The sequence below is a fragment of the Eucalyptus grandis genome, chromosome 6 (assembly GCF_016545825.1).
Source record: "Eucalyptus grandis isolate ANBG69807.140 chromosome 6, ASM1654582v1, whole genome shotgun sequence".
NCBI lineage: Eukaryota > Viridiplantae > Streptophyta > Magnoliopsida > Myrtales > Myrtaceae > Eucalyptus > Eucalyptus grandis.
In genome coordinates this window covers 13,316,716-13,338,011 of record NC_052617.1, presented here as the reverse complement: position 1 = coordinate 13,338,011, position 21,296 = coordinate 13,316,716, and the positions used below count along the sequence as shown (strand labels likewise).

The following is a 21,296-nucleotide window of genomic DNA, read 5'->3' as shown; positions in this document are numbered from 1 at the left end:
AGATCTGATCTAAAAATGTTTTTACACCCTTTTTTCACCACAGTAAAACCAAACTAAACATAAATTGTAAAGACGCATAAAAAAGAATGTGATTCAGAACTGCACTATTCGACATTTTTACCAAAGCAACTTCTTCCAGATTTTGTTTAGTGTCTTGATAAGCCAAGGCTAGAATTTTTCAAAGAAATAAAATTGGATCCAAAGACAGTTAGGTCTTCTGACTTTTCTCTTTTTTTGTGAACCGACAAAATTAGGGCATTCATGGCACATGTAGTGAATGATACAGCATTGCTTACACGAAACCAGGAAGCAAGAATAGAATATGTTATGTGTGTAGAAGGTGTAATTGGGTCAACACGGTTAACGCAGGATCGGAAATTAATGAAATCAAGACCTTGGATCTGAGTCAACCCGCTTAATTCCATCAAGATCTGCGCAGTCCAAAATTGTTAAATCCATTTCTTTTCAAAGCCTTGGATCCACCGAAGCGGCTGGGTACCATGTGGATTCAGTCAATGCTAATTAGGGCTATTCGATCCTAGTGCATCATATTATACGTGCCCAATTGAGCCCACGAGAAAGTACAATGCTAAAGAAAAGGGCACTTGGCAAATTCAACACATTTGCCGCCGGAAAAGAAGATCCCCACACGTGTCGCCGGCGACCGCCACTTCAAGGTCAAGCAAGAAAACTAGTGCACCCCCAGTGGAGGAATTAAAGTATATGCTTTGGTTTGGTTTTATTCATTCTTCCTCTATGCACATAAATCTAAGGGAAAACACATAGCAATCATATGCAAGAGTAAAGAATGACTTTGGCATATTCTTGATCTGGCATAAGATCTGTTCGACTCTTTTTTCCCCTCCAGATCTCTGGTGAATTGAGAAAGATTGTATGTACAACATCAATAGGTAGATGAGATTCAAATATCGGCATAGGAAAAGTAGTATTCTTCTTTTCTACATAGCAATCGTATAGTGCCTTAAAGTTACGCGTCGAAGTATACAAGCACATTTTCCAACACCATTGTAGAAGTAGGGAATTCGTGGAGAATTAAAAGGGCATTTAGTAGCTGGATCAACCTTCAATCATAGATAATCGTGAGCTCAAAACTAGTTTTATAGAGGTCCACTCACATATTTGAACAAATGGACCTACTTTCTTTTGGACCTTTAGTTAAATTAATGGTATCTGTTCTTTGGGGTGATGAAAGGCCATTCATGTTTTTGCCATATTTGCTTACTTTCGATCCATATTAAAATGTCGTAAGAAAGTGTTTTTTGACATGTTCAATTTGAGTATTTTCAACCCAAATGGAGGGAGAGCAGGCATTAGGAACTTAGAAGGATCAGATTTGCAATTACAAATAGTGCACTTCCCAAGATTGCCATCTTCACAACATCTGAATTCAAGAAGATTTCATCTCATATAATCAGCAGAATTGTAGAATTTACTTATATCTACACAACACTTTTCGTTAACATTGTAGCAGCAAACTCGCCAGAAATAAGCATCGAATAGTTATTTTCATTCGAAAGAAAACAGGAAAATGCTTACCACTGGATTTTACTTGGCACCTACAGGTCGGGGTGGTGCTTGATTTGGTACATTGAATTGCTGCATAATTCATGCAAATTGTCAGGCGTATATAATATTTAATGTGCCGAGAATCTAGAGCTCTCTTCAAGCCAATAATATTCTCCAAATTCAACTTAAGCAAATCTCAATTAATTTAATGATCACATTCCGTTCTCATGCCTCACCTAATATTTTATGAGGGAAGCTCACACTTTAAAACATCCGTGAACTCTCTTGGCTTGCACTCTTGTAGGGCGCAGAAGCGAGAGAGAAATGGCTTCAGTTCTCATCAACCTCACCACCATTCTCTCTCTAACTCTCCCTCTAATCCTCATCTTTGCCCGACCTCATGTCGCACTCTCGACCGACCCTACTGAGGATGACGACAGCTTCTATGTGCTAGACGAGCCGCTGCCGAACCTCCGCTCCAGAAGCCGATTCTTGGCAAGCATCATCAAGAAAGGCACGCACTGCGATCCCGTCAATGACAATGTCTGCAACGGGATCTCGGCAAACAACGGGACAAGCCTCCTGTATTGTTGCAAGACCCATTGCCGCAACGTTCTTGGGGACAGGAACAACTGCGGCGCCTGCAGCCAGAAGTGCAACCTCGGGGAGCTGTGCTGCAACGGGACGTGCATTAACATCGCGTACAGCACGGACAACTGCGGCAAGTGCAACAACAAGTGCTCGCCAGGGCAGACATGCCAATATGGGACTTGCGGCTACGCTTAGCCAGACGCTAGCTTTAAACGACGGACGTGATGGAGGTCCGAGCTTTCGGAGATATCTGAGCATGGAAAGTGTAGGCTTAGGTCTGAATGAGAGGGTTTGATTAAATACTTTTTTCTGCATTTATAAGAAGGTTCAGGGTCTGGGGTGTTTCATACATTGTCCAGAATTCCATTACTTTTAGGAGAGGAAATCAAGAAAGCTTTACATTGTAATAATAATGATGAGACGAGTTTCATAAAGGTATGTACATCTTGGGTGCCAGTGTGGTACTCAGATTTTCCAGTTTAATTCGTGCTCTCTCTCTCTCTCTCTCTCTCTCTCTCTCTCTCTCTCTCTCTCTCTCTCTCTCCCTCTCTCTCTCTTTCTCTCTAAGTGCCATTTTGCCATCTTGACCGGTTTCAATTACAAGTGAGAGAGGTGTTGCTGTTAGTCACTCTCATATTTTATTAAGAGAAATAGAAAATTGACATTTAGGAAGAACCCAGCATTTAATTTTTCTGTAAAGTATTTGGAGGAATTACTCTACAAACATGTTATGTAGCTCCAAATATATGTTAGGTAAATGACACGTTGTGTGTGACATGCATAGTGCATTATTTTCCAGATACATGTTGCATATAAAGGATTTTAATCGTTTCTCATCTGTTTATGGTATCATGAGGTTGGACCTAACAATGCAACAATGAGGCAAGTAGGCTAAGTAAAATCTTAGCTCAAGGCTGTCGAGAAGTGTTGGGGCTTTACCCCCCTGAGATTTACCTGATGGTGGGGGGGCGTTCCAATGTTTTCAGCCCGGGAACCGAAGTCATAGGTTCGATTCTTGTCCAGACCAGTGGGTTTGATTCTTGTCCAGACCAGTCCAAATTTAAGTCGAAGTTATCACGGTGAGTTGTTGTGCTAGTTTTCCTCTAAATAATCAATTAATTACGAACTTGTCTCCGATCACGAAAAAAAAAAGAAAGAAGGTGTTAGGCCTAGCCAAGGATCCGGGACTCTTGAATGCTTTGAGGTCTTAGCTGCCAAAACAGGGGGCTCCACTGATGAAGGGTGGCGCCCAGTTAAAAGTCGTTTTAATTTTTATAATGAACAATCAAATAAAATAAGGTTTCATCAACGAACTATAGTAATTAAATTTGAATTCCCGTGTCATCTTTTCGTGAGCCAAATTGTTTCGTTACATCATCGTTTGAGTATCGTTCTTGCTACGACACTATATAAGAGAGAGATGCTGATCGGAAAGAATGCAGATACTAGAAAATGTCAAACGACTGCAAACACCGATGATGCAGCCCTGTGCTCGCCACGGCACTAGCAGAGCCATAACACATCTCGCCGTGGGCACGAACTAGCGCTACGCGCGAGCTCGAGGCGGGCCCGGCAGGGGGATGGCCGTGGTCAAAATGGTGTGCCAGCCGGCGGGGCAGCGAGCTTAGTTACTTAATAGTTGACTGCGTAATGTTCGGGCGTCCCAAATTCCCCTCAAGACTCCCGTGAAGGAAAAGGCAAAAGGCTTGGACCCCTTAAGCCCATAAGCCAAAATGGACTCAATTTAGTCAAAATGGTGTGCCAGCCGGCGGGGCAGCGAGCTTAGTTACTTAATAGTTGACTGCGTAATGTCCGGGCGTCCCAAATTCCCTCAAGACTCCCGTGAAGGAAAAGGCAAAAGGCTTGGACCCTTAAGCCCATAAGCCAAAATGGACTCAATTTAGGCAAGACCCTGGGCTCAGACCATTCCAACCTAAGTCATACGAAGATTTAAGTACTGAATTGGTGGGGTGCGCCAGGCCAAGGCAATAGTTCAACGCCAAGGCGACGCTCGAGGACCCCAGCAGCAAGCTACTGTGATGGGCCCTCCCCCTAGAAAAATTAATTTAATATCATGTGGACCGATGGCCCACGTATCAGATATTAAACTGATAAGAACAGATACTACACTTGATCTTAGCCAAAAGGCCGAGAAAGGTATGCTTTCTCCGGGCCTCATGCCTCGCTACTTGTATGAAGACCCGCCCGTCTCCCTGCTCTCCCACCCGATGTGGGACTCATCAAAGCTCTCTATCGCATCTCACGCTCTCCCCTCTGACCATCCGCCTGCGAGGGCTCACGGGTGTCTTGAATGTTTGGGCAGCGTTTCTTCACATTTGTTCGATAGCAGAACACTAATCTGCGAAGAAAAACTTCAGACCCGAAAATGAAATGAGGGAGATGCTGCTAGTTCATGAATTCCTCTCTGGGATTTGCATTAATCGAGCAGAGCTTGCTGCTCCTTCTGAATTATGTCTGTTCTGATCAACCCCAGTTGTCTTTACCGAGAGCGAGAGCCCTATATTTTTCACGTAGTATTTTGGATTGCGGATGGATACAGAAGAGAATCATGTACTTCTCACAATTCTGCAAATCGACAAATCGGCAAATGGATCTGCCGATGAAGAGGTTTTTTCCATATGAATTTCTCCCTCGTTTTCCACAGTTAGAACCTTAGATAAGCAGTGGAAAAAACTATTGGGTTAACAAAGTACAAACACTGGGAATCCATTTGAACATGCACCAGACACATGCAATCGTGACTCAAAAAATTGCTAATTCGGACCTGTACATTACACGTGCACACTCGCAATCTCACTGCCGGTTTGGTGGTCTGATTCTCAAAGACCTGAACATTTTTACAGCTTGTGCGCGCGCCCCACCTGGCCCATGGGCTAGCCAGATGAACCGAGTATCGAACCAACTTTTCGACCAGTTTCAGCTGATACAATCCTGTACCAACATAAAAATCTGGTTCGATCTTCTGTATGGCTTTTAAAATATTGCTTGGAACATGGTGACTACTAGGCCTGCTAGGTCAGTGACTCTCGAAAACCTGATTTGTATGCGAAACTGATAAGCCCTAGATATTACGTCAGCGCACGCCAAAAGTTACAATCGGATAAAATGATGGAAAGGATATTCAGGTGTACCATAAGCTCCAACCAATGAGCAACAATTGCCTCTGAATATATGGAAAAGCATCTGAATTGAATTGGAAAAGTTCCCCATCGAAAATAGTTATCACTATCAATGAAGCTTTTCCAAATGTCTAACATATAACATCAACCAATGTTACTCCATCAACACTAAACGAATACCCAAAACTCGAAATCTCAGGTGTACTCGAAGGATTAACTTTGGATCCTCTGCGAGGACAGTTTCTGAAAGACAATTGACAACGATACTGGCAATGTTGTTGCAGCTTACAGGTATCGAATGAGCTCCACTGCAAATTTACCCTTTCTCGTTGTGATGATTTCCCCTATCTGCACAAGAAAAATTCAGATTGACCAAAATGTCCCGTGAAGGACTATAATGGGATTCACTAAACTCACATACATCGTTTACTTTACATACCTTTAATCTCCCTTGACCACTAACAGAGACAATATCCCCACTCTTGAGTGTGGTTCCATTTTTTGTTACAGTTGTCCAATTAACACGCACATCACCATTACTGCATAGAACAAAAGTGTTACTGCATTCTACCGTTGACCGATTAGTTAAAAGCAATTCTCATGTGTATCAGACAGTATAAAAACTAGCCTTCTCTTGGCTCCAAACTTCATGTAGGCAACTAGATAACCAAAATAAAGCTAAGTTTTTGCCTGGTTATACCGTATCTTTAAACCAACCAAGTAACTTCCTAAGTACTGATGAAATCAAATGATAACCCACATAACTTTTAACATTCTACAGTTCATCTTCAAACCAACATCAAATACATGAAGCGAGAGTTAGCTAAACCTAATGCAAAATCGATGATGATGGTTGGTAACAACTTTGGGACAACATAAAGTCATATCAGCTCAGGAAGGCAATGTGAAGGCCAGAAGTTTCCCCTGAATTTCTTCCTTCAAGGGGTGCATGAGTGTGTGCTCGCATGTCTGTACACGTGTGTGCATGAGAGAGAGAGAAAGAGAGAAGGGCGGTCTTTCAAAGCCAAAGAAAATAAACAGATGCCAGATGCATTTGCCACTTAGAAACGCTCAATTCTGTGGTATGACTGAGAGGAAAAAATAAAGCAGAAAGGTTAAAATGCAATCTCAGTCTCTATTAAATGATGAAAGAATTGGTAGTCTGCCTAATAGCAATGTAAACATCATGCTCCTATCTGTGCTCAATGGCACAGCATCATGTCCAAAGTGCAGTATGAGAGAATGGATCTGAAAGTTATACCTGATTAAAGTAGCTAGCTTTGACCGAGACATCTTAAATCCCGCACTAGCCAGAGCATCAACCCTCAACGATGCTTCCACAGATCTGAATGACTTGGTCCTGCAAACAAACATTCAAGCAATAAGCAGCTTTGCAAGTATGACATCCACAGGCATGCAAAACGGCACGCAGTGTGTGCGCAGGTACAGACAGAGAGAATCAACCTTGGTGGTTCATATTCAAGAGCGAGCAGTGGTATTCTTGTGCAAGACACTGGAACATTACCAACCTGCAAGAAGTTAGTATGAGTAATGCTGGATCAGTTGGAATGTCATGGTGTATATAACATACTCCTATGCAATTCATATATCTCAAAAAGCTCAACTCCACAGCAATGCACATCAGATGAAATCATCTTTCACTTACTTTTGATGTGGTGTAAATTAATCCTTATTACACTAATATTAAGGACAATTTGCCTTGGAATAACAAGAAAAGGAAATAAGTCAATGGATGTATATTTTCAGTGACTCATCAGAGGAATCTCTAAAAAGAGCAGGATGATACCTGGTTGCATCACCTAAACTAAAATGCATGAAAATTATCAAGTAGATACTCATTGTAATTCAGATATAGCATGAATGTCAACATGTCAAAGTTATGCCAGGGGAGATATCGTGAAATGGCAATGGAAACTGCTCTGTGTGCAAAAATCTTCACTACCTTATCCAGAGTTGCCGTGATAAAGTCCACAAGTTCAGGAACAATGAGGATTTGAACCCCCCTTTCTCCCTTCAATCACCAATTTTAGCAAAGGATGAATAGATTGCTTGAAAAGAAGATGCAAATTTAACAAGATCTTCTTCCAGTAGAAAGGTTATGAAATAAACCACATCTGAGACACCTTGGATACAATACTAAATCATCTATCTTCAAGACGGCAAATGAAGAATCGATGGTGATGACAATGCTATATTCATAGGAAACAGCAATGGGATAACTACTAACCGAACTTACAGACATACAAGAAAGCAAAAGGTAGAGGTAGAGACAGCCTGATGTTTTTAAACAGGTTCCATGTACTTCCACAATCGAAACACTAGTATGTTCAAATAGTATGTTCCAGAATCAACAGTGTTCTTGTTTATTAAAGCCTCATTTACCTGCAAGAGAATATCTCCAAGTTTTTCCCTTGCAATTCCTGTCCCAAGAATTGCACCAAGGAAGTCTCCATGAGAACATGAGTCAAATGAAAAATTCCCTGTGATACTGGAGAAGTACTCATCCAGAAATGACAAAAAAGGGTTTGAAATACACTTTAAGATCAGATAAAGGTAAAAATAGGAAGGGCTATACTTGCATGCACTTCCTACCTTACTGCTTCAACTATGTCAGGTGCACTGGTCAAAGTGTCAATATGCCCAATGGAAATCCTGCATCGCTCAGCCTGGGTGCCTTGTAAAGTATACAAAGTTATTGGGTCACAGAGTCCATGAAGGAAAGATGCAGGATCAAGCTCACAGAAGGAGAGTAAATTAATTTTTAGATAAAGACCTTTAAGAAAAACACAAACTATAGGCATATGAAAGTGATTAACCTGTGGATAACCTGTGGATATCCTCCTTGAGCTATGGCTTTGATGTCAGCTAGCTTTTCCAAGAGAAGCATAGACTCCTTCTGCACTGGAGGAGTGAGAAAATCGGTGTGCAAAACTATATTTCCTGATGATGCCCTTTTCGCCTATGTGAAAAACAAAACTTTCAGAACCTTATTTGCAATGAAGTTCATTCTTGGCAATAAAACTCAAAGATCTTAACATCAGTAAAATTGGGAGGAAAATGAAGAGGAGGAACACATATTAGATCGAATCATTTCTGAGAAGTACCATTTCAAGAATGTGCTTCACTTCTTCGATGACATTCTTGTCCACCAGTCCTTTAAGTAAATCATCCTCGTTTCTCTTTACAGCTTGTGCCAGGTGACACATTCCTGAAGCTTTAATGCAATAATATAAAGCTTGGTCAAATAGTATAGAAAGCAGTAGATTGCCAACAGGGTATTGCAAAAGCAAAATATTAAGGACATGTGTGGAATGACTTTTATTTTTTGTTTTTTGCTTAAATCTAAATTCTTTTGGTTGTACCAAAATTAAGAAAAAAAAAAAAAAAATCTTACAGCTCACGCATTATGACTTTAAAAAAAAAAAAAATCCAATATCACAACACTTGAATGCCAACGTAAATTTACATTTTTTTTAATATTCTGAAAATTGAATAATATTTAAAACTTTAGCATGAGAGCAAAAACAAGTGGTATTTCTTGTGTTTGCTTAACTGTAAACAAACATGCCAAAAATAATAATAATAATAATAATAATGACGATAAGAAATAAGAGTCACAATAGATGCACTAGAACTTTATTGTTGTCTAATGTTATAATTGCCAAAAGGATAGCGTCCATAACTGATCGAATGCCTCCATACTCAAAGTTACTGAATGTTAAAAGGGACATCTGTTGGCTTATGTCCTGAAATGCCATTGCAAGAAAGAAAACCCGACTACCTTTTCCCTAGTTATATGGTGATGGTTTGTCAGTGATATTCCTTTAAGGGGATCTGATTAATAAACTCGCATTGCTACAGGTAGGTGCTGCCACCCAATAGCAGAACCATCAAGGAAACCTCAGAGAACAAGTTTTCGTATCACGAAGTGGCAAACGCAAATCTATATATCTACACTGTAATTAGCAAAAAAAAAACCTTTTAATCCAACCAGCAGCAAAGGATAGAAACATCAAGGTAAAACCTTTTAACTTCTTTCTTCTGTAGATGCCTCTAAACTCTAAAGAACTGATTGCTAGATTGTTTCTTTTTCAAGATGTTAATTGTATTTAAGAAACTTCCTCGAAAGCGCTGGCAAGCCAATATTAACCAACCAAGCAAGTGAGCTTGGATTCAAGCAGTGTCAGAGGAGCCCAAGCATCAAGAGTGGAGACCATCTTCAGTATCTCAAGCATAACCTTCATCATTCATTCTTTCATTGCAAAGAACAAACATGTCACACAACTACTTTGACCGCTCATTTAGTTTCTTTCACTATGGTGGGCATACACATTTAACACAACTTCAAGTGTTCTTCCCCTGCACCATTTAGATTAACCAGAGTCATCAACCAAATCTTTCCATGCAGTTACCACCATATCTATAGTCAAGAAACCAACCGAGTCCACCCTACAGCAAAATTCCACGTTTCTTTGGATGATTAACAACATTAACATTTTCTTCTGCTGCCCCTAGTAAATTTACTTCCGTAGCTCCAGTCAAAGCTTTAGTTTACTGCCATCATCTCATCACCCACAACGAATTCGGGCAATTTCATTGCCCATTTCCCCCAAAAATCGCATCTTTCACAGACATTCGCTCCCAAGATAGGCCAAAATGCGTGGAGAACCAAAGACGAGTAATGAAAGTTCTAATTTACCACCATCATCTCATTACCCACAACGAACTCGGGCAATTCCACGGCCCGTTTCCCCTAAAAATCGCACCTTTCACAGACATTCGCTCCCAAGATGGGCCCAAATGCGTGAAGAACCAAAGACGAGTAACGGCTCGGCCGAGCCGGAGGTACCTGAATGGCCATACGGCGAAAGGAGAGGCAAGAACCGACGAGCCGCGGGGTAAGAGAGGCGCTGGAAACAGATTGCGCGAGGCTGAGGACGAGGGTGAGGACGCGACAGGGCTTGAACTGCTCTTCGCGCAATCCACTGCGCTTTGCAGCTGGCGAGAGCCATGGCCTTCGAACCAGTTTCGCTAATCCGACATCTTGTTGTCCTGCTCCTGAGCTTTTGCTTTTAGCATTCAAGTTTTCCCCTGATAAAAGATATTATTACATAAATCGGGTCGAATCATTTTTCCAAAATGAATTATGAATTTCAAAACTCAGACTACATATTTATGAATTCCATGGGATACATCCGCTCGGTATACGAGATTAGTTTTTCTTCTTTTTCCAAATTACTATTCTCTTGTTAATTAAAAGATTGAGATGTTAATTAAAAGAGAAACTTCTATAAAAAATATGTGTAGGACGCACCATGGATATTTATTTTTTAGGACAAAAGAAGCCATCGAGCTGAAAATAAGGGATCTAACTGACCTTGATAATTGATTTGATCATAGGATCCAAATTTGATAACTAGATTTTTGTATTTTGATTGATGATTCTTGCTATTCGCTATCATTCACCAATTTAGAGAAATATTTGTTTGGTAATAATAATAACAACATCAATGTTAATATTGCATATTCAAGTAGGGGAAAATCATAATAACAATGGCAAAATTGTATATTATTAAGGGTAAAATCTCCTTTTATTGTCGATGGGAAATATATGTGCCATCTTAAAAAAATGTGACATTAGGCACTAATGCATAAATTACCTTCTTGACACTCGGTTTCTGAGTTGTCCATAGCTTTCTCAGGTTTTTGGCTGTCGATTTGGATTGAAATGGCCGCGCCAGATTAATGTGCATATGCATAACATGGTCGGACCGTTCGTGGAGGACGATCCGTGCGTGTGGAATGCGCTTCGCACTCGTCCTCATGAGGTACTCCTAGCGAACCACCACATGCATAGCAGCACCAGCAAGCCACGATTCGACTCAAATGAACGAACGGAGACATCATGAAAAACAAAATGCTTCTCAGCCTAGATAGGATAATAGAAGGAACATGGTAAAACACATTGCATGAGCAATACTGGGAAAAAGAGCGTTTGGTGCGTTCTATCCCAGGCAAGTTCTCATATTTAGATGCTGATGAGAGATCCGAGGCTGGAAGCCTGACATAAAAAGAGTGTTTTAGGCCAAAATGATCCGGTTCCAATCCGGAACGAGGTATATACTGTCATGAAAAATCCATTTTCCGCTTCAAGTAGATCGTCCGTGCTTAGCAGGACGTGCACTGGTTGACAGGAACTTTATCACCCAATGATTAGTAGTACCGTAGAAAGATGACTGGTACTGCATCCTTTGCCTGTTTCGCCTTCCAAGGATGAGCAATCCAAATATCAATCACCAAGCCACACGCACACATCCCACAGAAAGAGAACCCATAAAATATTGAGAGCAAGAGTACTGTTATATCAAGACAATATTCCAGAATATCCGACCAGTCAAAATTCGAACAACTTTGACTATAATCCGCAAATCTACTCTGCCCGCTATCCGGAGGTCCTATGCCAAACTGAGTTTCTGAAAGTAGTTTGAGTTAAAAGTCCCATTCCTTGTTGGGACTGAAAAGAACTAGGTTACCCCCAAAGTTCAAGCTTTCTATAGGCAAAACTGCCCGTTTGCTAGGGCCTCATCCAGCCAGCGGTTCTAACTCCTCTTCTTCCTCAGGGAAGAGAGTAATATGCATAAGCTAGGGCCACCAGAGCTCCCAAAACAGCAGCGGGAACGGCCCACATCCAGTAGGCCTGCGACCTCCTCCGCCTCAGGATGGCCTTTGGAACCGATTCGACTCCTTTTGTTCGAGTTTTCACTCTGTAAGCACTTTTCTTTTGAACCTTCTCCTTCGCAGGGGCCGGAGCGTCAGGAGCTTTCCCAATCTTCTCTGCTTCGGCAGCCTCCTCAGCCAGTTCCTCCGCATCAGGATTCCACGTCATCACCTTCTTCTTTTCCTTCTTTTCACGATCCTGAAGAAATAATTTTTCACAAGAGAAAATGAGCTTCTGCCAGTTTCAAAGCTAGAACCGAGTAGGTAAAGAATTGGAAAATTTATTAGGCATCCAAAGACAACATGTTAAGCTTCAACGTTCTGCTGCGCAATGGGAAAAGGTAGTTCTATCGTCACTTTCCCGTAATGCATAAAAAAATATGTTAAGGGATTCAATGAGAGGGGCAATTTCTAGTAGAAGGAAATATTAGATGATTACCTTGAGTTTCTTCTCAGTCTCCTTTTGAGCTTTAATTGCCGCTTTCAGTGCATTTTTCTCTGCCAGCTTTTTCTTCCTTTCTAGAGCCTGCTTCTGCTTTTCAATTTGCTCCTGCCTCTTCATCTCCTTCAGCTTCTCTTTGTCGACTTCAGTCACTTTCGGAGCCTCCTGCTCCGATGTCACCACAACAAAGTCCTCAGTGTCCTCTTTAGACTTCGTCCCCATAAGCTCAAATGTGGCAGCTGAATCAACCGCTTTCTTTACAGCTTCTTTCCGGTTATTCTTGACAGTAGCAACATTGTCTTGCGGAGGTGGTTTGAAATCTTCTTTTGGCCCTTTCAATTCAGTTTTCTTTTCTGGATACAGTTTTTTTTCTTTTCTGGATACAGCAGTTGTTTCCTTGGTCACTTCAGTTTTCACCGTTGTCTCTTTTCTGGATACAGCAGTTGTTACCTCGGCAACTGCTAATGGCTTCTCGTTGGCATTCCTAATTCTTCCATCTCTGCTCAACAGTCGGGCATCCAATGATGGCAACACTCTTTTGAGGTAATCATCTCTGAAACTCTTGCTGTCGTTCCAGAGGGAGAAAAACTTCTCAGCCTGAAAAGGGAGCGAAGGGTTGAAGCAAAGGATGGAAGCGTAACATGCAATCTACATCAAATTAAGAATTAAGGATCACAAACCACATTCAGTGCAAGCTCCTCAAGAGCACTAACATCCTTCTTTGCAGCAAGGTCTCTTGCGATGTTCAAAATCGCACGGCTTTGGTAAAAAGGGGCATTCTGAAACAGAATGGAAAGTAAAATGTTATGAGCATCATCTACAGGAGAAAGTATCGTATCTCTCGACTTAATGCTCCTATAATGAAAAACATGTTGCAGTCCATTTCCTTTCAGCAGCAGAAAAAGTTACCCCGTCAGTTTCTCAAATCCCCAAGAAGGATCAAAATTACATTCAATCTTTAGAAACTGAGGAGCTTATTGATTTTGTCTGAAGTAGCTAGGCATTAATTCTAAGCACAAGAAAACAGCACAGCATCCAGAAGATTAAATTTTAAATGCTAGAAAGTTTATTTATTATCATCTAACGAATATAGTTAATACAACCATAAAAATAGAATTTTCTAGAAAAATATTTCTAAGTATGCTGATCATAGACCAAAAAACCTGCTAAATAAAATAAAACCCAGTAAATAACATTCTTCCTAATTGGCAAAATGTATACACAAATTCCCCACTAATCACATTTTTGAGTCATAAACGGAAAACAAAAGCCTCTATTAGGCCATTGAGCATAAAAAGACAGTGAAGGATAAGAAGACCGCCTACAGCTACAAATCGGAATAAAGGTACCAGTCACCACCAGTCTGAGAGTAATTATTATATATTCTTCAAAGTACCATACTAAAACATATGGAGCTTTAAGTAAACCATACAGATCATGTCCAATACTGACCACACATTAGCATTATTCACACACAGATGACTCGAAAACTAAGCTGCTAAGTTGGCAATCCATGTAGAAGCAATCTAAGAAAGACCAGCACTAGGTGTGTATCTAAGAACATACCGCCTCATCACGCCGTTTCCTCAGGTCCTGCAAGTTTTCATATGCTTTGTCCCTCTTCTCAATGGTAGCTGGCAGCTCATCTTGCAAAGACCCTATATCATTCTCTATACCCTCCAATTCTTCCCTGAGATTCTTAATTTTTCCCTTAACTGTCTGCTGCTCCTTCCTCACTCCATCCAAGCCAACTCCCATATGCTACAATAAAATAATGTTACTGTGGTCAGATAATTTCATTATTTCCTGCGTGTATCAAATCATAAAGAACAAGGGTGTGTTAAGCTGTGCTTTGAAAGTGCACACTCCTTACTTTAACCTGGTTCTGAATCTCTTCTCGCTGACCATATTTACCCTGCACATCAGCTCTCAGTGCAGCATTTGCAATAACCTTCTCCCGTGTGCCCTCAAGCTGTTTTAATTCCCGTAGAAGTTGCTTCTCTTCAGCCAATGGGATGCTCTCATGCTGTATGCGGTAATTCAAGCTCTGGATCTGCAACAACCAGTAGCAACCAACAAATCATAAATTAAAACAAAAGGCTAACAATGTATTAAAATAAATAAGGACAATATAGAAGGTGGTCTATATGCTTAAAACTACCAACTTACGAGCTCATTAAGTTCTTCTTCTGATGAGCATATGCCACTACCATGACCAGCATTGTTCCCATTGCGGAGCTTGCCTAGAGCATCATGCAACGGTTCCATTTCCTTCCTCTTTTCTTCAGCAATCATATTAAACTGCTTGTTCTCATTGCCCAAAGCTTTCAGCTGAGTGATTATGTCTGATCGCTGGGACTGCATATGAAGAAAATATTAACAAATGAAATATGCTACCAAATTGATTGCACTACGTGTGTTCGTGGGAGAGAAGTGAGGCTGGTTGGGGGACCAAAGGGGTAATACGCCTTTGCTTTTTCTGTGTATTTTGATGTTTGGCATCGAAAGTCCAGTAAAAAAAATAAAAAAAATCAATTGGCCATGAGGAGAAACCACTACCCTGAAATATATAAGCTTGTGCATTTTCTGAGTGAAAATAGATCCAAACAATGCCAATGTATTGATGAATTTGTGAAATAGAGGCGTACAACTTATTATGATTGACTCTTACCATTCTGTTTTAGTAAAAGTCAAACTTAAGAGTTTTGCACAAAAATATGTAAGAATCACCCCCTGAAACCAGGAGACATACACTAGAGCCTGAACCGCCTAAACAAGCTTTTAATGCCTTATAGAGCTAATTCCACGAAATGGCCCCTTCGTGGTGGTCAAAGCAACAATCACCATATAAAAGATTAATCTATTTTTCCCTAAGCAACCTAATCTAACTGAAAGATATGCTTAACCAAACTAGAGTTTTGAGGCAACCAGTAAAGTTGACATGGACTACATTGGCATAAGACTGATTTCGACTGCATGGCATCTTAATTCAAGAACTGTCCTACATAAGGCATTAAAGCAATGACTTTGCTTCAGAATATGAATGTCACCAGCCACCAGGGCAAGCCTTTTTGAGCAAGGGGTACAATACACAATTGGTTAGTAATTATGTGCTAGCAATGCTTATTTAAATTACTCAACATTCATGGTCAAAGTTTGTTATAAAAAAGCAGCTTTTGCATAGTGACATAACCTTTTTTTCTCAAATGACAAACGATGAGAAATGTTGACATCCATACTTAACCCATACGTACTCTTCGGCACATCGCGTTCTAATATGCTTAACGTAAGGGTGACAATAAATGCACGAAGCCTGTTCAGTTCTCAACTAACATACTCAACCCTAGCGAAGTAAAACAACCATCAATGACTGTCGTTTTCTTAAAAATGTAATTCACACATGTTTTGTCCTCAAAACTCTGGTGACCTCAAAAGTGATGGAAATTTTCTACCATTTGTAACAGATTGAATATGCTAAGCAACAGGAATGCCCCCTACCTGTTGCTTGTCATTGGCCTTTCATATCAAGGCACTGGATTAGAAGAATGACAAGCTGTGAAGCCCTCAACCCTGAGGTTTGACTATCTTGTCTACCATAATCATAACGATATAAAAGGGAAAGGATACCATTCTAGTACAATGACTGTTACTTGAAAAACCGCGAGTGTTTAAACTTACCCTTTTTGCTCTCAGTTTGTCGGTGATCTGGAACCTGGCTTGATTCATCCGTTGAATCTCCCTATCGGCTAGGTCAATTTTGACCTTTATCTGAGGATCATCGTGCGACCTGCACTTAGGAATATAAAAGGAGTGAATCTTATCCGGTGCCGGCCATTCATCAGCAGCATCCTTGGGTAAGTTTGCATCAGAAACTTTATTTGCTTCGCTGTTTGCCAATCCATCTCCATGAGAACCAAACTTTATGTCCGCATTGGGGGTCAATCCTTGCTCCAGCTTCCCATTCTCGTTCTTAATCAGCAAAGACCTGTCCGCCTCAGCTAAAGCCTTTACAGGTGGCGGTGCCACCTCAAATCCATTGACTTCAATAGCCATGTTTGCTACTGCACCAATTAAAAATCATGTGTGCAGAGCCAAAGACAAAAATTAAATATACAGTCATCTAGCTACTTTCCCCCACATAACTCTCTTACCATTGTTTCTGTTTTCATTTTGGGTTAGCCGTCTCAAATCCACAAGAACGTCAGACTTGAAAATTCATTTCGACAGCCATTATTCTTGTAATAAAAAAACTAAGGAAAAAAAGAAAAACGAATCGCAGGCCCAGATCTTTTGATCGAAAACACCCAAGAAATGAATCTCCTAAGAGCAATTCTCAACAGCTCTTGATCATTTGCAAGGACAATGCATAAAGACACCAAAATTTAAGCACAATCAAGGTAAGAAACAAAGCGCAAAACGAGCTCCATCAAAATGAATGTGACATAACTTTGCACGTTGATATCCGAATCCAAAGTAAAAAAAAAAAGAACCAAAAATCTGGGCAGCTTCATCTTCTATCAAGACCATCGCTCACAAACGCACGATCGGAAAGAAATGCAAGAAATCAAACGGGCACATCGCATCGTTCCAAAACATCAGATCAAACATGCATGCAAGATCAAACGAGAGATCAAACACTAGAACGACGGGAACCCCACAGGAGAAGCACGACCAAGAAAAACAAGATTTCTAGGCGATGACACTCCGCTTTGCCTGATCAAGATTAACGCCCACTGAAAACCCAGAAAGAGAAAAAGAATAAAAAAAAAAAACGGCCGGGAAAGAAAGAAACACGATCGTAGCAACACAGTCCGAAACGGGTCGAAGCAAGAAGATTACCGGGGATAGAGAGAGAATTCTCCAGGAAAAAGAGAAGCGACCAGAACTGGGTGTTCCGTCGACAAAGAAATCTAAAGAACTGCAAACGGATCAGATCTCGGTCTCGTTTTCTCTATCTGACAAGTCTCTCTGAATCAATGAGTCAGCCGTTGCTCCTAAATTCGGGAGAGAGAGAGAGAGAAGGAGATGGTTTTGGTTCTTCTTAAATCTCTCGGAGCAGTAAGAAAAAAAGTGGACTTTGGACTCGGGAGGACTACCGCCTTTATAGGCAGTTTGAAGAGCAAGGGCAATTTCGGAAACTTACTTTTGCATGCAAGGACATGGATTGCTCTTCCTTTTTCTCTCCGTGCCCCTCCTGAATCCAATTTTAACATTGGAGTATTCCGACGTCATCTGTCTTTTGGAACTCCTGTAAGAAAATCTTTGATTATATTAGAGTCAATTAAGCACTTCAAGGAACCAAAAAAAAAAATGAAAAAGAGAGAGACAATAGAAATGTTGACAGAGCAATATTATCTCGTATGGTCGCCTTTAGATGGTTCGGAATCTATCGTAATTGAGACGGTGGAATTCTAAAAAGAAGCATTTCTATGTATATAAGTGCTTGTCCAAAAATATGAACTACCCAACTTTCTAAATAAAACGGATGAGCGATGATGCTTTAGTTGTTTTTGTTTATATCTTACTTATTATGCAAGATCATCCGAAATAATCATTAAAATATCGTGATTTTTGCTGTTGGTATTGATTATGTATCCTTTTTCTCTACTTGAACTAAGGTTCAAACTGTCTATTCACGTCACCAATCAATCGCACCGCCAACTGTCGAATCAATTTTGGTGAATTTTATTGATTGCATTACGAAGAGTATGACTGTGGCTTATCTTGGTAATGGAGAATGAATAGAACAAAGTCTCATATTTTATTTCATCTAAGCCAATTTAGCAACATATTCAACCGTCAAACAAATTAAAATAAATGGCACCGTCGGCATGGAATCATCGAAGTAAAGGAAAGTTGAGCAAAAGTCATAAATTTTGTGTTTAACACATCCGAATTCTACGACTCTTTGAAAAATTTCAATCCAATCATTCCGACGAATAAATAAAATTGCTTTGCGACACTTGAAATTACCAACATGACATTCTTTAACTTACGAATTTTCAATATTGGTCTATGACTTGATTGCATATCTCAAAGAAATTTAGAATCTGATTGCAAACTGTGCAAGATTTAATTGCATTTTGTATATGGATCTAAGGCTAATGATGTACCTTCCCGAAATAAATTTTGACCGGATTTCAGAGAATAACAGATGATCTAAGTTACCGAATTAACTCCATTCAAGAGTCCAGTCTTAAATAGCATGTAATAAAATGGATATTTCTAATCAATGACTCGATCAGACCTGTTTTTGCAATGTGAATTTATTGTAAATCGCCCCGCATCTGACAACTCTAATTCAACGCCCCTAGGTGAATTTGCCATATGGACTCTCATGTAAGAAAATCTCCCCTAATTAATGACGTGGAAAATGGGTACAAAACGGATGATGCGAGTTTTTTTAATGAAGAAAGAGGATGTGGGGGCCCACGCCGCGTGGATTTGCATTTTTAAAAATATTTTTCCTTTTCAAATTTTTTTGGGTTTTGTCGTCTTTTGACTTCCGATGCGGAGTTTCGGGCAAAATCCATTCGGACGTGGACGTGAACCTTTGTGTTCGCAGGTGAATCTGCGGGCCACTTTTTGCATAATTACCATAATGCCCTCCAGTATTATCCTATTTCCCTAGAAGGCCCATTTGGAGCACAGCAAGTGGGGGAAAATTGGAAATTGATATCGGGGAATGCCCATTTAACTTCAACTTCCTTTTCAAGCAAAATTTGCCCTTTTTCTACACAAATGGTAAATGCGAAAAAGCCATTTCCATCTGGCAAAGATGGTGACTAATTTCCATAATCCAAAAGCATTTAATATTCAGAATCGGACATACTTTTAAGAAAGGAAAACCGTGAACAGATTAGATAGTAAGTCAAATACTTTAATAAAATCTTATGTAAATGACATTCTAACATTAAATAGGACACCAAGAGATTTACTTCCTTTATTGACAAGAGACAAGATCAAGTCTTATTAGGGGAGAGTAATGGTGTAATTCTAGAACTATGCCCTAGTATTTATAACTAAAGAAAGAAAATAGTAATTCATTCAATTCTGGTAATAAGAAATTATAGTAAGTACAAGATTTGTCTAAAGTTTCTCATGAAATATTGCGAATAGATATATCCTCTGTATATCTATGCTGTTATATAGAGTAAGGGGCAGCTATCTCTTTGAAGGAATATCAATTATTCTTCTATCTTTTCCTAGATATGCTCAATTACTCATTCACAAAATATTATAAATGTGGACAGATGAGTCGATGAATAATTTCATTTATCTCCCTTAAATTTCAAAGTTTATAGTCTTCATCAAAATGACCTTATCACGAAAATTTTCTTTCCAAGGATTAATGTAAAACTTTCTCACTTATAATCATTAAAATGTATTCCCTATTTGATTTTTATTTTTCTGTCTCCACCCAAATGCATGTTTTTTTTCCCTCACGCGAACTGGTTTGGTCTCTTTCTAATGTAAGAGATAATAGTATTGCAAATGCGAATCCTCAGTGAATTATAGTTATAAATATGATGATGATGATTATTATTAGTTGTCTGAATTGTGCTAACAAACGTTGGTGGGAGATGGACCCGGCCACCTAATTTTCTGAAATTATGCTTTGGGCCCGGTTTTGCAAAAATAAATAAATAAATAATATATATACCCCTAAACCATGGGAGTGATTGGCATTGGCTCCCACCCTGAAATCGAATACTGCCTACCTAGTTCTGGACTCACCTGAAAACTAGATCTCGGCCTGGTTTCTGGATGGTTTCCGGATGGGTCTAGAAACCAGTTGTGAACTAGGAATGGGAAATGTTTTGGTGCGAAAAAGTGACCGGAAAACCATAAACAACTTTAAAGGGTCCCTTAATGAAGTGAATAAACATGCAAAGGTCTTCAAGAAACAGAGGAAAACTCACAACTCCCATGACCAAGGAGGGAGTGACGGTGAACTTGTGGTCCCTCTGGTAATCCTTGTAAAAGATCTGCACCACAAACAACCACAACAACGCACACATCGGATAAAAAAATCAACCGATTGAACAAAACAACGAACGAGAAAATCCGTGGGATGCACGTAACTGGAGATATGGGCTCGAGATTGATGAGGAGTGACCTTTGGCTTTTTTGCCGATGTCGGAGTAGAAATCCAGTAGAGAGAGAGAGAGAGAGAGAGAGAGAGAGAGGGGGCGTGAGTGATGATAACACCACTGTATGAGCGTGCTGCGTGGCTGAGAGGTGAGTAAAGTGAATTAGGGTACTCTAAATAGTGATGTGAAGTGAATTAGGGCATACTAGTAATCAAGGTTTTTATTTTTGTAAAAATAAGAAGTAAAAATTATGTATCGGTCCGGGTGGGGAGTCCATACCTGAAATCAAGCGATATTCACTAGTTTCCATTTGTAGAATTGGAACCGCCCAAAACTGTTGGCTTGATTCGGACAGTTCTTTTTACTCACCTCGATTATACCAAAAGTTTTAAATTTCTCAACATGTATTGTTAGGATTTACATAAACTTCTGATCTACAAAAACTTCCCATCAAGAGCATGCCTCAATTGCAAAATATGAGGAACGATGAAAAATTAAATTCCTACTTAAGATATAATTCGTTTTCGATATAAATAGAAGGATTGAATATGATTATTAAAATTATTTCTATTTTGACAATTTCAAATGTAGGTTATATTGACTTATTATGAGATTTTTAATCTAATGTGCTATTGGTCCTAAAAAGTGACAAGCTAGGAATGTAAGGAGGAAAAAAAGAAGGGGATTGTATTGTTTATACAATAATAATCTTCTCTCAAAATCAAGATGGAGATTTTGACCAAAAAATAAAAATAAAAATCAAGA

The 21,296-nt window shown here is 39.8% G+C and overlaps 3 protein-coding genes and 1 non-coding gene across 4 annotated transcripts; 1 reads left to right on the top strand and 3 right to left on the bottom strand.

The window, feature by feature from the left end:
* Positions 1–1,851: 1,851 nt before the first annotated feature.
* LOC104448461 (protein GRIM REAPER) lies at positions 1,852–2,313 on the top strand. The gene has a single exon (XM_010062284.3). The coding sequence runs from the start codon at positions 1,852–1,854 to the stop codon at positions 2,311–2,313; it is 462 nt and encodes a 153-aa protein (XP_010060586.1).
* A 1,770-nt stretch (positions 2,314–4,083) lies between these two features.
* On the bottom strand, positions 4,084–4,279 carry LOC120295176. Its single transcript, XR_005552534.1, has one exon. It is a non-coding gene; the product is annotated as a U2 spliceosomal RNA (small nuclear RNA).
* Positions 4,280–5,307: 1,028 nt separating this feature from the next.
* On the bottom strand, positions 5,308–10,331 carry LOC120294682 (putative RNA-binding protein YlmH). The gene is made up of 10 exons (XM_039315071.1): positions 10,129–10,331; positions 8,384–8,493; positions 8,107–8,238; positions 7,872–7,945; positions 7,662–7,767; positions 7,222–7,290; positions 6,723–6,787; positions 6,520–6,618; positions 5,698–5,797; positions 5,308–5,606 (listed from the first exon to the last, which is right to left on the bottom strand). Exons 1-10 carry the CDS (start codon positions 10,289–10,291, stop codon positions 5,544–5,546), a joined length of 981 nt encoding a protein of 326 aa, XP_039171005.1. The 5' UTR covers positions 10,292–10,331; the 3' UTR covers positions 5,308–5,543.
* A 1,347-nt stretch (positions 10,332–11,678) lies between these two features.
* Positions 11,679–16,491, bottom strand: LOC104448459 (proton pump-interactor 1). Its single transcript, XM_010062282.3, has 7 exons — positions 16,117–16,491; positions 14,608–14,796; positions 14,312–14,491; positions 14,005–14,199; positions 13,119–13,217; positions 12,436–13,035; positions 11,679–12,195 (listed from the first exon to the last, which is right to left on the bottom strand). Exons 1-7 carry the CDS (start codon positions 16,489–16,491, stop codon positions 11,896–11,898), a joined length of 1,938 nt encoding a protein of 645 aa, XP_010060584.2. The 3' UTR covers positions 11,679–11,895.
* Between the last annotated feature and the right edge of the window lie 4,805 nt (positions 16,492–21,296).